The sequence below is a fragment of the Danio rerio genome, chromosome 15 (assembly GCF_052040795.2).
Source record: "Danio rerio strain M-AB ecotype USA chromosome 15, GRCz13ab, whole genome shotgun sequence".
Taxonomy (NCBI): domain Eukaryota; kingdom Metazoa; phylum Chordata; class Actinopteri; order Cypriniformes; family Danionidae; genus Danio; species Danio rerio.
Window position 1 is genome coordinate 25,940,379 of NC_141035.1, and position 15,010 is coordinate 25,955,388.

Consider the following 15,010-nt stretch of genomic DNA (forward strand, 5'->3'; position numbering starts at 1 on the left):
CATGTAGATGTGTAATAAAGCTTAGGTCACACTTCATCCTTTAATCATCCATGTAAATAAACAGACTGTTTGCCTTGTTTAGCTACCTTTTTCCAGATGGACGCACTCAAAACCCAGACCTCACAGGACTGTGTGAACCCTCACCTCAAGACCATATCAAAGTCACACAGGTCTGTTGATGTTTTTATTTTTTTTCTGTCCGCCACCTAAATTCGGCACAGACTGTACAATTGACCTTTTAAGCTGTGCAGTGTAACCTTTTCTGTGAATGCATGCATGTTTCTTTACTGCTGGCTGTTATGCCATATATGGGTGTATCTGTGTATACTCACAGTAAAAACTAAACATTGTGGCATTTTTTTGAATAAAATTATTTTATTTTTACTTCATAAAAATGCGTCATAAAGGAAAATGTGAGAGAGAAAGATTCACTCAGGGAGTAATGCATGCAGTGCAAACGGTTTTATTTGAAAACTAAGAGCTTGCATTTCCAAAATGCTCGTTTGTTAATCGTTAAACTCTTGAGTAGTGTTGATGCCAAGTGTTGATGTACCAAATGAACATGCATCAGTTTAAATGTAGCCTTAGATCAGGGATGTCAAACTCAATTCCTGGAGGGCCGCAGCCCTGCACAGTTTAGTTCCAGCCCTTATTAAACACACCTGATCAAACTAATTGAGTCCTTCAGGCTTGTTTGAAACCTACAGGTATATGTGTTGGAGCAGGGTTGGAACTAAACTGTGCAGGGCTGCAGCCCTTCAGTAATTGAGTTTTACATCAATGCCTTAGATCATCTGTGTAACTCTATATGTCATCTCTTACAGGAGCAATATGAGCTGTACTGTGAGATGGGCTCTACCTTCCAGCTGTGTAAGATTTGTGCTGAGAATGACAAGGATGTGAAGATCGAGCCCTGCGGACACCTCATGTGCACTTCCTGTCTTACAGCCTGGCAGGTAAACCTAAAGAACCTTCAGCTGTCCATCTATTTAGATCTACATGAATGAATCTTACTTAATCTGTTACTTTTTTCTCACTCTTTTAGGAGTCAGAAGGCCAAGGCTGCCCATTCTGTCGCTGTGAAATTAAGGGTACAGAGCCCATCGTCGTTGACCCCTTTGATCCTAAGGATCCCAACAGCGCTGCCTCCTATGGCTGCAGGGGCATGTTTGGGGCTGAGGGAGCCCCTTCACCCAGCTACGACGATGATGATGATGACCGTTTAGAGGAAACTCCTTTCATGATTAGCAAGCTGGTCGGCTCTAAAGTGAGAATAACTTTCACCTTTTTGCTAAACCTGCAATAATGTGTCCGCTTCCTCGCCTCACCTCAGTGTCGCCTGCCTCAATAAATATTATTTTTAATTAGTTTGAGGCTGCCATTTTGAAGTTTAATATAGAAATTAACCCAAATCCAAACCAAACAACTCTTCCCGCATACACTTGACCAGGTTGCGGTAAAGGTTCTGAAATTCTGGCAGGAGTATTTAGCATCAGTGGAGCTGTGTGCTGAATGGTGTGACTTGTTTCAGGTGGAGAGGCCGCCCTCGCCGATGTCAATCTCCCCTCAGCCCGTCGTTCCTCCAGTACCTCCTCGGCTGGATCTGCTTCCTCTCAGGCCCACCAACCCTCCTGGGGCCTCAAGTCCAGGGGCCACATCCAAGGTAAATGCTCTAGCGGGGAATGTTTGGTCAAGTTTTCTTCACTTTTGGTACCTCAGGTTGAAACCCATTAAGCATTTTTTAATGCATCAGAAGGAAATGATGTTCAGATGCTACTGGAGTTTTTCCTAACTGGTTTTATCCCATTCCAGGCCCCTTCCCATCACAAAGACAAGCCATTACCGCTGCCGCCGGCTCTAAGGGATCTGCCACCTCCACCTCCCCCAGACCGTCCACACCCAGCTGGAGCAGACAACCGTCTCCCAAGACGTCCTCTCCCCAGTACGCCTGGAGACCCATCTCGTGACAAACTGCCCCCGGCCCCTCCTAACCGCAACATGCCAGACTGGAACTCCCGGCCTGTACCCAAAGCCCCATCACAGCCACCAGCAAGCGGAGACACCCGTGGATCTCGAGAGCTTTCCAACAGGCACTCTCTGCCTCTCCAACTGCCCTCTACTCTCGATTCCAGAACAGAAGCCCCCAGAAACAACGGCCCTCCCAGCCTCGACCACCAGCTGGTAAGGACATGTGTGCCATAAGTACACCTTGACAGAAGCAGAAACTGAATATTTATTTAACTTTCACATGCTTTATGTGTGCAGAGTTTTGGATCATCGAATCCTGCATCGGATTATGACAGTCCAAAAGTAAAGCCGTCTGCCTCGGCTAATGCCATCTATTCCTTGGCAATACGGTAAGTGCCACACAAAGTTGAAATAAAACTGTACAATAGGTGGGTGTGTGTGTCCACCAATTTTACCTCTGTAGGTGCTTGAATGTGCTTTGGAGGCAAAGTGTTTAAATAAACCCTTGGTGAGTTAAATGTTCCTCCAACTATTATCATTATGGTTTTTATATTTTTTTTTAGTTCAGAGAAGAAAGAATAGCAGAGTGCACACCACATCTACGAGGCTAATGGCACAAGGGAGCAGTGTTGCTTTTTTGCAGTTGATGAACAATAAAACATCCATCCTGATTTTAATAAAAGCTTACACATTTAAAGCAAAGTGAACTCCACTACATGCTTATTAATATATACAGATCATTATTTTGCATTAGTAATTAGGTTGTATTTAAAATGTTTTGTTCTCTGTGTGATCAGGGATGTTTTTATTTTTTTAGTATACCCAAGTTGTGAATTTTATTTTTATTTTATTTCTATTAAATACGTCTTTTTTTCATTCTTCAATGCAACATTACAATGTATTTTTATTGTCTTTAGGGATTTAACGATTCACTCTAAGCTGGTTGAAATTCGATTCAAACATGTGACTATTCAAGCCAGTAGAAATGTTGAGAGAATTGCGCTAATTTTTTTTAACAGAAAAAGGCGAGCAAGAGGTCGGGCGGTAGAGTAAAATAACAGCGGTGAAGTGCGCCAGACAAAACACAAGCTGTGTAAATACTGCAAAAAGACATTTACTTAGACTAACAGCACAATGAATATGATGCAGCACAAAAACCGTCAGCGCAATGGAAAACTACCATCACATTCGACTATACACCAAAATCTATTAATAAGCCAAAGCATGTGGAGCGTAGGATCTGCAGCTTCGCTTGCTCCGAGTGCTATGGAGATCACAGAGTGCATCAGTGTTTTCATAGCAAAAGTGCGAAGATGTTTTTCAGACTGAAAAAGAAAGTTGTTGCATTACAGAACAACAGGTATTAGATTATTTTACCCTCTTCTTTTCATATTAGTTTATGCATAGTTTAATCATTTGCTTATTATTATTGAATATTTAAAATATTCAAGATTTTCTTAAGTGTATTACACTGATATTTATACTAATTAATTATACAATAATATTATTTATTCACCTTTATAATCATGTTCAACTCCTTTCTCTATCCTACTATATATTTAGTCATTTTATAAGCAGTGTTTTATGCGAGTGGCCAGTTCCTAGGAGCAGAGGGGGTTATTGACCACCTCTGTAAACACTGCTCACTGGTTTAGGAAAAGCTTTCCTCTCCACACCAGGCATTTCAGTCCCCAGTGAAAAAGTTTTTTCATCAGCAGGGAGCATTGCCAGAAAACATAGATATTCTGATGTTTCTTTTTTTCTTTTTTCTTTTTTCAAATCCCAGCACAGTCCCAGTATTAGTTTGTTTATATGAAAGAGTCTTCTTTAATTTGTATTGGTCATTTTTGATGTAGAATTTGTTTTAAATTCTTAATTTAGCTCCACAGTGAAAGTTTTAGTTTGTTTATATGAAATAGTCTTCTTTTTATTTTTTGATTTATTTATTTTTTATTAGTAATTTGTTTTAAAATAGCAATTCAGTTATGTTAATATGTTAATGTGCAGCATTTAAGAAAAAAATAAAGGGCTCTTGTTCACCCTAAATTTGTTTCAAAACATTTTGTTAAAAAATTGTGACAATTGTATTGTGAGATTAGTATTGTGAATCGTATTGTATCCTAAATCAGGTGAATCTTTACAACCTAAAGAGTCTTATTGAATGTCAAAAACATTAGAAATGCGTCCTCTACTGGACTCGATTTTTTCGTTTTTTTTTTGTTGTTATTTTTTTTTTCTTCACTTTGCTGAGATTTGGGTAAAGAGTTGAAATGAAGAAAAAGCTAATCTTCAGCCAACTACATTCTGCAGCAGTCTGTTTTCCACACCGGTCCAGGCAATGTCGTTTTGATGTCATCAGCTCAGTTTTTTTACCCGTATTGATGGCCATGTGCAGTTATGAGGTGAATAAGCCTAACCAAACTGAGCCGGGTTTCTCTTCAGGGTTTTTTCCTTCACTTTTGTCAGTTGGTGAAGTTTGTTCCTCGCAACTGGCTTGCTTAGTTTGGGACTTGTGGGGCTGTGCATTGATGGATTTGCTTTTAAGTGTTTGGACTTCCAGCAGTGAAAATCAAACCACTCTGAACTGAACTAAACAACTGAACTTCAATTCTGAAAACTGGACTGACACAGTTTTAATCTACTAGAACTTCTGTTTAGCTGCTTTAACACAATCTACATTGTAAAAGCGCTATACAAATAAACATGAATTGAATTAAATATTTAACTTCCTCATCCGCTATTCAGTATACTTTAAAAGCTGCAGGGCCTTGAGTCTGTGCGTGAGTTGAAGCCCAATGCAAAAAAAGAAGTGTAAGCAAATTTGTGGTTTCCCCCTCTCAAAGTTGTTCAATCCTAAAAAGTTGGTTTGAGCAGTGTAAATTTTCATATTGCATATATATTTTTGCAGAATAAGGCCAAATATTACAGTGACTACTCATTGTAATATAATGTTGCAATAATAAAAACACCCCTGACTTCCTGTGCTACAAAGCTGTCAGTAAAGTGAACAGGCACAAATGTATGTTAACACTTCCTCCTCTTGTGCTGACAGGCCTGTTGCAGCAGCAAGAACACAGACAGGGGAGGAAACCAATGAGAATGACGAGGAGTCCGAGTACATGACTCCATCTTCTCGACCAGTGCTGCCCTCTGCTGCAGGGGAGGCTGTGCCCAGACCACCTCCACCACTCTCACTCAGTCCCAGGTAAAGTTCACTGACAACCCAGAGCTTTTAAGCACCCTGAATCTGTCAGTGCACTGAATCTCGCTGTTTATGTCCCTAGAAGTATGCTCAATGAATTAGAGTCAGAAAGTCCACAGATGTATGAAGCCATGTACAACATCCAAGCACAGGCCCTCACAGCTTCTGCACCACAGGCCAGAGACTCGGGTACTGTGAAGTGTAAAGCTTTTATCTGCATTCAGACAGTCTGCCAGTTTGGGTTGAAGGTGTAATATTGTGTTTCTGTCCTTGTTCAGATTACTCCGAATTGCCTCCTTTGACCTGCTCTAATGGCCCGCGGGATCCTGTCGGTGCATATGCTGAGGAGGAGGAGGAGGAGGAGAACAGCTATGACTATCCCAAACCTCATCTATCTGCAGCTCTAGCCCGACGCACGCTTTCAGATGCTAACTCACCATCCTCCTCAGCCTTCAGCCGCCTCTCCTTTGACAGTGACCTTGGAGCAGCTGCAAGTAAGTCAAACCCAGGCTTATTTCTGTGTTTAAAGGTTTTGAATCAACTGTTTGTTGATTTTACAGTATAGACATTTTCATTCCCTTTTTTTGTACCTAGCTATTTTCTATTAAATAAAATTACTGTAAATGCCCCAGTATACTAAAAAAAAATAATTATTATTATTCTTGCACGTCAAAATATATAAGTTATTTTTGCTCTCAGCCATGGATAAACTGATTTTAATGATTAACTCTAATGTGCAGTTTACTTCGATTAGTTAGAATGAAAATCACTCGAACATATGCGATACTCCCTTCTGAGCTGCTGTAGTTTCTTCCACATTTGCTATAGAAAGACATAAACAACATGGAAAGAATTATGAGAAATGTTGCACTCTATGAAATTGCAAAGAACATAGCAGCACAAGCACTTCTGCTAAAAAAACGGTGGTCATAAACCATGACTCTCAAGTCTCACGCACTCACTGTGAGAGACACGCATTTGAACCTGAAGCCACACCTTTTATTTCTCACGGTGAGAAGTTATCACTGTGAGAACTTGATCCGGTATTTACAATTAATGGACTAGACGTGCATATGAAAGGAACTGTTACCCATCTGATGCTGCTGTTTCTGGGTAAATTACATGACCCAGCCCTAAAGACATTCATTGAGGTACCATAAATATCAGTGCTCTGACAACTTGTCACCAGTCTGCCAGATGCAAATAAAAGCAATCAAATGCAACCCACTAGCCTAGCATGAATAATTTAGATGAACTGATATAGCGCAAACTAAAAATGAAGAAACCTCTGATTGTATGTTGACATAAACGTTACAAAATAATAGAGAAATAAATCATCTTGAAAAAGTCAACTCTTAGCAGTTATCATGAGTTTAGTTTTACTGAAAATTTCTAAAATTATTTCATTGACATTATTTTAATTATTGTTATTATTATTAGTCTTGTAAATAATAGTAAATAGATTGTGATAAATTTGATCTTTAATTGACATAATAAAAGTTCTTGAGGGAAAGTTTATTTTTTTCTTTAGCATCCTGTAATTATATAATTATGATAGGCTTAAGCTAATTATATAGCTTACTTGCAGCTAGCTCTCTGCAACTGTCACATGGACCCCCTCTAAAGCTAAGCAGGGCTGTGCCCGGTCAGTACCTGATTGGGAGTCCACATGGGAAAGTTTTAAAACGGCGTTTTAGATCAAAAACGATACGGGTCCACACTAGCGTATTACCTAGCGTCTCTGAACATATCTCCGTCCACATTATGCCACCAAAAACGTATATCACGTGACCATTCGTGCACTCTGGCCATGCGCGTTCTAGTATAAACAGAAAGCATGCGTCTCGCTCGACATTTTGTTATTGTTAGTCAACAAACGCCGGTTGAACATTAAACGCCATGGCAAAGAAAGCAAGAGAGGTATTTTTGTGGACAGACAATGAGGTCGAGTTGAAACTAAACGTAACAAATGAATAACTGCACAATGGTGCCTAAAACAGACAATAGTGCAAACAGCGCTCCCATTTCTGTGCCCATGTTGTTGTTTACAGTACTGTCTTCCGGTAGCGTTAAAGCCATGTGTTATAGTCATGTGAAAGGGGCTTGACAAATAAGGGAAGGATACGCAATGACACAAAAGCCCCAATCAAGTAGCGAATCGCGGCGGCCCCGCCTCCGTTTTCAGATGTCTCTGTTTTTTCCTCATCCACACTGAAACGGAGCAGCAGCGTTTTAGAATGAAAACGGCCTCTCCAGCGTTTTTGAAACGCTCCGTTTTCGACGCTCGAGAACTCCGGCATAGTGTGGACGGATGGCGTAACCGTAGCAAAACTTGTGCGTTTTAAAACGAAAGCGCATTAGTGTAAACTGGGCCTTAGGTTGCTGCCGGAAGTGCTGTTGGTTGAGACCAGCAGGGGGTGCTCAACATGCAGTCCTTGTGGGTCCTAACGCCCCAGTATATTGATGGGGACTCTATACTGCTTAGTGAGCTCCATCTTTCGGATGAGACATTAAACCAAGGGCCTGACTCTCTGTGGTCATTTAATATCCCAGAATGTCCTTCTAAAAAGAATAGGGGTATAACCCCAGCAGCCTGGCCAAATTTGCCCACTGGCTTCTGTCAAACATGATCTTCTAACCATCCCCATATCATCACTCTGTCTCCTCTCCACCAATCAGTTGGTGTGTGGTTGGTGCAATATGGCTCCTGTCGCGTCATCCAGGTGGATGCTGCACACTGGTGGTGGATGAGGAGATGCCCCCCAAAATGTGTAAAGTGCTTTGAGCGTCCTGAAAAGTGCAATATAAATGTAAGCATTTTTTTAATTAAACTTCAACTCTACGCATTTTGTAGTGGGTGAGCAAATTTTTGAATCATAGATTTTTTTGCTATGTTGCCCAGTCTTGCATATTTGCCAAGAGTCAATGATAGCTCTACGGCGTTTAAGAGTGTAAACAAACTAAACAAGTCTGCATTGGTGAGCTGTTACAAACTCAAAACAAACTTTATTTTGACCAGATTTTGTTGGAACTGACGTCATTTCAGTTTGTTGTTTAGTTTAGTTTGAAGTATAGCAAGGCCTTAACAAGTAAATAGTATCTGCATGCAGAACAAGACTGTAAAATGAAGTGCTTCCAGTTTTTAACAATTTTAAAGAGCAATGTTTTTCTCTTCAATTCTTACATTTTCACATGTTTTCCCTCCTTTTTGACCTCCATTTGTATATTTTATAATATTACTAAAAAGTATAAAATATGATCTGATCTGTACACCAGCGCAACTTTTTTTTCTTAACAATGCAACTTTGCTTACCTTCGAGTCAAGTTTAATTTATCGTCCTGTAGTGTTTAAATTTTTATCATAATCATGTTATTTACAGTATACATGTTTAAATGTTTCTTTGTTTAGCTAGATAAACCCATTGAGATCAAGATCTCATTTACAAGGGTGACCTGGCCAAGAGGTCCACAACACACAACTTATAAAAAATAATAATCAATAAAAAGTAAAGATAATATAGAAATACAGTTCAGCTATTCAGCTTTACCACATTACAATATGTTAAACACATACACTGAGAAATGGACTGTTGTTTCTTATAAAGGATAAAGTGAAATTATTTAATTGGCATGAGCTCAGACATTTTTAGTTCAGATTGAAGAGTATTCTAGGATGAGGGGGCGGCAAGACTAAAGGCTCACTTCCCTGTTTCAGTTCAAACCCGGGGAACAGACAAATTATTAGTTTCACTTGAACGTAGGGCGCACTGGCATTTTGACCTATGAAGAAGGGAACATGGGTATAAAGGCGCCAGACCCAGAAGAGCTTTGTAGACCAGAGTCATCCATCTTGGATTCAGAGAAGGCCACTCAGCTTTGGCATACAGTTCACATTGGTCTACGGCAGCCTGTAACAAACCTTAGAGCGCTGTAATAAACAGAGTTTAAAAGCTAAAGACATTTGGTTAAGGCATTCATTTATAAAACATCACCATATTATAGTAATGGTTTAAATGTTGCAGTCATTATACCAGGATTAAAAGCAGGATTCATTTCGATATTATAACTCAAGCTTAACTGTCAATTTGCAAACTAAATTTGCTACGTGTGCTTTAAAGGAAAGCTCCAGTAGTTAGTATTTTATATATATATATATATATATATATATATATATATATATATATATATATTAGGCATAGACGTATCCTCACACACACAGAAAGAGACCAAATATAGGGCTGTATCATTTCCGCTTTCCACCTTTATTTATTTTAGATCACATCTCAACCCCATGAGAGTGTTATGGCTTTCACTGTGCTGCAATATGATCATTGTCTCAGACATCAGTGTACACACAGGCACTATTTTTATTCTGAATTGTATTTTCAGCTGTCCTGGACCCCTCTGAAGCCCCCGAGCGGCCTCCTAAGCCATTGCCCCGTCGCATCAACTCGGATCGCAGACCCAGTCCAGTTCCCCCCGGGGCGAGTCCAGGCCCCAGCCAGCAGATCAGCAGTGAGATCGAGCACCTCTTGAGCCAGGGATACTCCCATCAGGACATCCAAAAAGCCCTAATGATTGCACAGAACAATATTGAAATGGCCAAGAACATCCTGAGGGAGTTTGTGTCCATCCCTTCTACTGCACATATCTTAACATAACGAAACTTCTCAGTGCACCCAGTCGCAGCCCGGCCACGCTCGCCTCGTATTCGTCTTGGACTTCAGAAGTCAGTGGCGTGACCCTGCATTCTTGCTCTAGCGATGGCAAGAGCCTGTTTCTCCGTAACGCTTCTTGGATTCTCTGTCCTCCTTCGTGCGCAAGGAACAGCAAGGGTTTTTTTGCGGCCGCTTCTTCAGCCTGAAGCCAACGCATGTCCCTTGAGGCTAAACAAAGACAAAAAAAAAAGACAAAAACATGTATGTGTTTATATATGGTTTAATATATAAATCAGAATATTGAGTATAGTTAATATATACACATGTATGTTGGAGAGGCACAGGGTTACCTGCAGACATCAGGGTGTGTGAAGTATTAGGCCTCAGAGTTGGGATAGCTAAAGGGAGTTCAGTAAACAGCAGACTGCAGCATTTTCTGGCGTGAAAAATGGCCTTTACTTGTGTTGCTTCGGTACATTTTGTTATTGAGTGTGTGATTTTTCTTTTTTTTGGTCTGTCTAGTTGCATGTCGGTCCCCTCAGCGCAGTTACCAGTTTTAGAAATACCGCTCAGCCCAAAGTGACCCGTTCTCCGATTGACCTTGACCTCCAGGGTACTGTGGGATCTTTATTTCTTTTAAAAGCGTGGTGGCTGGCTGGCATCGAAATTGGGCTCTCCGTCAGCCTTGTTACATCTTTGTAGCATTACTGTAAGTGTACTGTACCATGAAATTCACTTCCCAAATGTTTTAGGACAGCCAGTCCTTCAAAGTTTCCAATTGGAATGCGCTGATGAAGGGTACACGCATCTGATGTCAGGGGACACGTAACCTGTTTGCTCTAATCTGAATGTGTCATTAATATGATGGTCTCCGACAGACTTTTGTGAAGTAGCGTGTTTACTAAAGATAGTGTTCTCTAACAGATTAAGGTGCGAGAGGTTGGAGACAAAGTGAAACTGCTTAGTACAACAACAAAACACAAAAAAAAAGAAGTATTTGCTTATAAAGGTCCAAGGCCTGGCCAAGTTTCTGTATTCAGTGGGGACTGAAATCACTCTTGGGGAGGTTCGGACTTGTGTATGAAGCTGTTCATCTTAGAAACCATTTCATTTGATCACCTTAATATATTGTTATTATTAATGTTATTATTATTTGATTTATTGTTATTAATACAGAAGTGCTTTACTGCTGCTATTATTGTTAGTGCTAAACAATTAAGCCTTAAATGTACATTTGTGAATACTGTGTTTAACCCATTTTAAAGTGACAGTATCGGTTGTGTGTGATTTGGTAATGTAGCATACTTGAAATCAGAAGCAACTTGCGCAGGTGTGAGCCCAGCTGATTTATTTTTCTCTGTGTATGTGTATGTGTGTGTTTGTTTGTGTGCGTGAACATGGGATGACTGTTTTCATCCAGGTACGTTGCATTTTTGCTTGAATTACGTGCGTTGTCATGCGTTAGAAATGGTAAAATGCATCACGAGGCTCATCGCAGAAGGCCTTATTTCTGTTCTTACGTTGTCCTGCGAGGCTTTGGTGTTTACCTGTCACCGATTGGAATGGTCTTTCAGCGACAGCCCTCTTCAAGCCATGATCGCAGTGCCCATAGTCCGCCTGCTGTTAGGGAGAAGGTGCTTCCTGATCTCCCCTTTGTACTCAGGAATACCGTACATTACAACAGAATCTACATTAGTGACTACAGCCAGTGCAAGACTCTCATGCTCAGGGTGAGGAATAACGCTAGACTTCTTTTAAAGTGACTCTTAATTACTCGTTGTTACCCAGTTGGATTCCTAAAGATGGACAGTTCACCCCAAAATGAAATAAGTTATTCACTTACCTTCAGAGATGTAGATGACGACTTTTTAAGATGAAAGATTTAAGCTGAAATAATTGTTGTAGGGAGACCAAATGCTAGCACTTTAAAGGGATAGTTCACCCGAAAATGAAATTTACTCACTATTTTGACCATTTAAATTGAACTAAAAAAGAAGATATTTTAAAGAAAGCTGAAAACCAGTAACCATTGACTTCCATAGTAGAAAATACAAATACTATGGATGTCAATGTTCACAGGTTTTCAGCATTCTTTCCCAAAAAAATAAATAAATAAATAAATAAAAAAAAAAAAATATATATATATATATATATATATATATATATATATTTTTTTTTTTTTTTCAATAAAAGAAAAACTGCTTTGAAATAATTAATTGATACAGAATATTCATTTTGAGTGAACTATCCCTCCTTTAATTGTCAAAAATATACATTTTATACAGGCAAAACAAAATTAATACTAATCCTGACCACACAGTGAAGAAGCTCGTGCTCCAAACTTTTTGATCGCGCTCAGGACTTCTGAGAATGAGAATTATTAAAGGTTATAATGTTGTAAATGTTGAGTTTTTGCGTAGACCAATTATTTTGCTTCATAAGTCATTGGCTTGTATTTAAAACAATCACCAATGGTGGGGAAAAGTCACCTACACCCTGAATGGCCTGGAGATGAGTAATTAAACATCCTTATTTTATTTATTTGTTTGGTGAACTATCCCTCTATACCATACTATACCTCTCAAAGTCAATTCCTGGAGGGCCGCAGCTCTGCACATTTTTGCACCAACCCCTTTCAAACACAGCTGATACAAATAATCGAGGCAGGGTTAGAGCAAAACTGCAGAGCTGCAGCCCTCCAGGAATTGACTGAGACCCATTCTCTTATGTAGTGTAGTTTGCGCTAAAATTGTAAATGGTATCTTTTACTCGCTCATGTCTTTCTGAATTCATTTTCCCTGTGGAAATATTTTGTTTGGCAATGGGGTCCAAAAATAAATGGATTCCCTACATGGATAAAATATATTTTGGAAATCTCTCTCAAATTTAAGTCATAGTAGTTTTGAATTGCATGAGCATAAACAAATTATGTACTTTAAAAAAAAAATAGGTGAACTTTAATATTTCAAGCCGTTGTCTTTTATTGCACCAGCACATGTGAATGCACTTGTAACTCCATTAAAGTGAGTCTGGAGGAGTCACGATGGTTGTCGCGTGGCCCAGTTTTAGTCTCTACTAACCCCTAGTGTTCTTGAGAGTGCTGCACCGGGATTGCAGGTACTTCCACGTCTCAGTCTTGTAGGTACACGAATAACCTTGAGAGCTTACGATACGTCGAGCTGTTTATTTACCAGCGTTAACTCTCGGTTTGTAGTTTCTGTTGCCTTGAAGCATATGATGGTTTAATACTGATTTTTGCTTCTTGTTTGTTTGTTTTTTTACTGCACCATATGAAGTCTAGAGATGAGAAGGTTATACACTTGTTTTTTAATCATTTTGTTCGTTTTACTGTACTACTATTGTGTGATGGACGCGTGTGAGTTTGTACAAATATTTTGGCACAGCGTACTAATTTGTGCTATGATACTGTCACTTTAAAATCAACGTGTGTAAAGTTACTTATACATAGAATACACGGAAACGGCAATGTTTTGTTTCATTTTGCATTCCTGTACATGTCAGAATTTTATTTTTGTTTACTGATGTGAATATTACTGTGAGCAGTGCCATATATGTTTAGGTATGTCCGTAATTTTGTTCTGCAACCCAGATGAAAAAAGGCCTTGTTTAGTGTAAAGAGTGAACGAAATCCCTCACGAACTCTTTGGAAAACGTTTCCATCGTCGCTTCTGTTGGCTTTGGTCAGTGACATCATGGTGAATCTCTGTCTGTTTTCTGGAATGTCTTGAATCAGACCACAAGAGGGAGCTCTCTCCTCATTTTGCCATAACTTGCCTGAGTGTTTCAGGGTTTCTTTTGTGCTAATTCTCATATCACTTTGGAAGTATGCACAGCGCTATACTGTTAATTAAAACAATAGAACAAACCTTATGGTCTCCGTGTCGTCTTTAAGGGTTTGCTTTTTAAGAACATCTGCAAGTCCCCTACTCACATTTCATGTCCCTATTACGTTATAAATTATTTATTCACATTTTTACTCTTTTAAAATAGCAGGTTTTCTTAATATAATCATGTAACTATGGAACAATATTGGGAGAGATTTAAAAAATTCTCTTGATTTACTTGGTATGGGTTTAAATAAAATGGTTTAAAAAAAGCATTTTTTTTTCCCAATTTTCAATTAGTCATCTAGAAGTGTTTTTTTAATATATAAAAAATTAGATTATTCCACCAAATATTGATTTCGCAACTCTTGAACTTTAACATTGCTGTTGTGTTTAAAAATTATTTAATATCATTATCATTAGAAGTTTACAGAAAAAAAACATCTGAAAATATGATTACAAAAACAGGACTGTAAATGCAACACCACTTTTCCCACAGTTTTTATAAAATATCCATGGTCTTCCAATAAATAAAGATTTGGTAAACATAAATTTTGATTTTGCTATGACATTTGTACACTGTACAAAGAAATTCTTGCTATTTTTATTTTTTTTTATAGTTAAATCAAATAAACATTTGTATTCATCTTAACTTGTATCAATAAATCTGACTAAAACTATTAAGTGAAGCTTTGCAAAACCTAAAGAATATTTAGTTGAAACCTGATTGACTTAATTTGTATCACTTTAACTACTTGGCTGCTTTTCTTCAATGACTTCATTCTCCAGGATTGTTCTTTTCAGTGGGAAAGTGACTACATAAACACCAGCAATTATTGCTAATGACTGAAATGGAAGTACCAGAACTTCCCCAAAACACATTTCTGAAAGTCTAGTATGTCTTTTTATAGAAATATTTAACTACGTGCTTCTGTTGTAATTCCCACAGTTCAGAGGCTTTCACATCTAAACATACCACCTAAATGAATAAGGCACAAGTTTCAGAAAAGTTTAGTTAAACCACAAAGATTCTAATTGCCAGCTGACAGCAGTAAATTGCCATACATGTAGTTTTAAGCAAATCCAAAAATTCTGCTGAAAAAAAAGTTCAGCACATCAAACAGGATGGCATTTTGACTCCTTTAAGGTGTCCACTTCAACTGCTGATTTAACAACATCAAAATGTTGCCTGTACGTGATCTTCCATCTTTGCTTGTTACACAGAAAATATTGAAGACATCTAGATTAAGCACATCTGTGTACTTTGTCCTCTGTGATGTACTGTTAGACCTTTCTTCTCTAACTGAATGCACTCATCAACAAATGAAATCATTTTA

General features: G+C 38.7%; 1 protein-coding gene across 4 annotated transcripts in view; it reads left to right on the forward strand.

Annotated features, from left to right (window-relative positions):
* The window catches only part of cbl (Cbl proto-oncogene), a 60,064-nt gene extending 46,350 nt beyond the window's left edge, over window positions 1-13,714 (forward strand). Inside the window, exons 7-17 of one of the 4 annotated variants that reach the window (XR_015508531.1) lie at window positions 83-170; window positions 825-956; window positions 1,046-1,267; window positions 1,532-1,663; window positions 1,813-2,181; window positions 2,266-2,357; window positions 5,021-5,173; window positions 5,253-5,359; window positions 5,449-5,664; window positions 9,560-11,498; window positions 12,531-13,714. Coding sequence is in view for 2 of the 4 variants with exons in the window: in NM_001007330.1 (NP_001007331.1) it covers window positions 83-170; window positions 825-956; window positions 1,046-1,267; window positions 1,532-1,663; window positions 1,813-2,181; window positions 2,266-2,357; window positions 5,021-5,173; window positions 5,253-5,359; window positions 5,449-5,664; window positions 9,560-9,831 (1,783 nt within the window). In the remaining 2 variants the exon portion in view is untranslated. 4 annotated transcript variants of the gene reach the window in all.
* The last annotated feature ends 1,296 nt before the right edge of the window (window positions 13,715-15,010 follow it).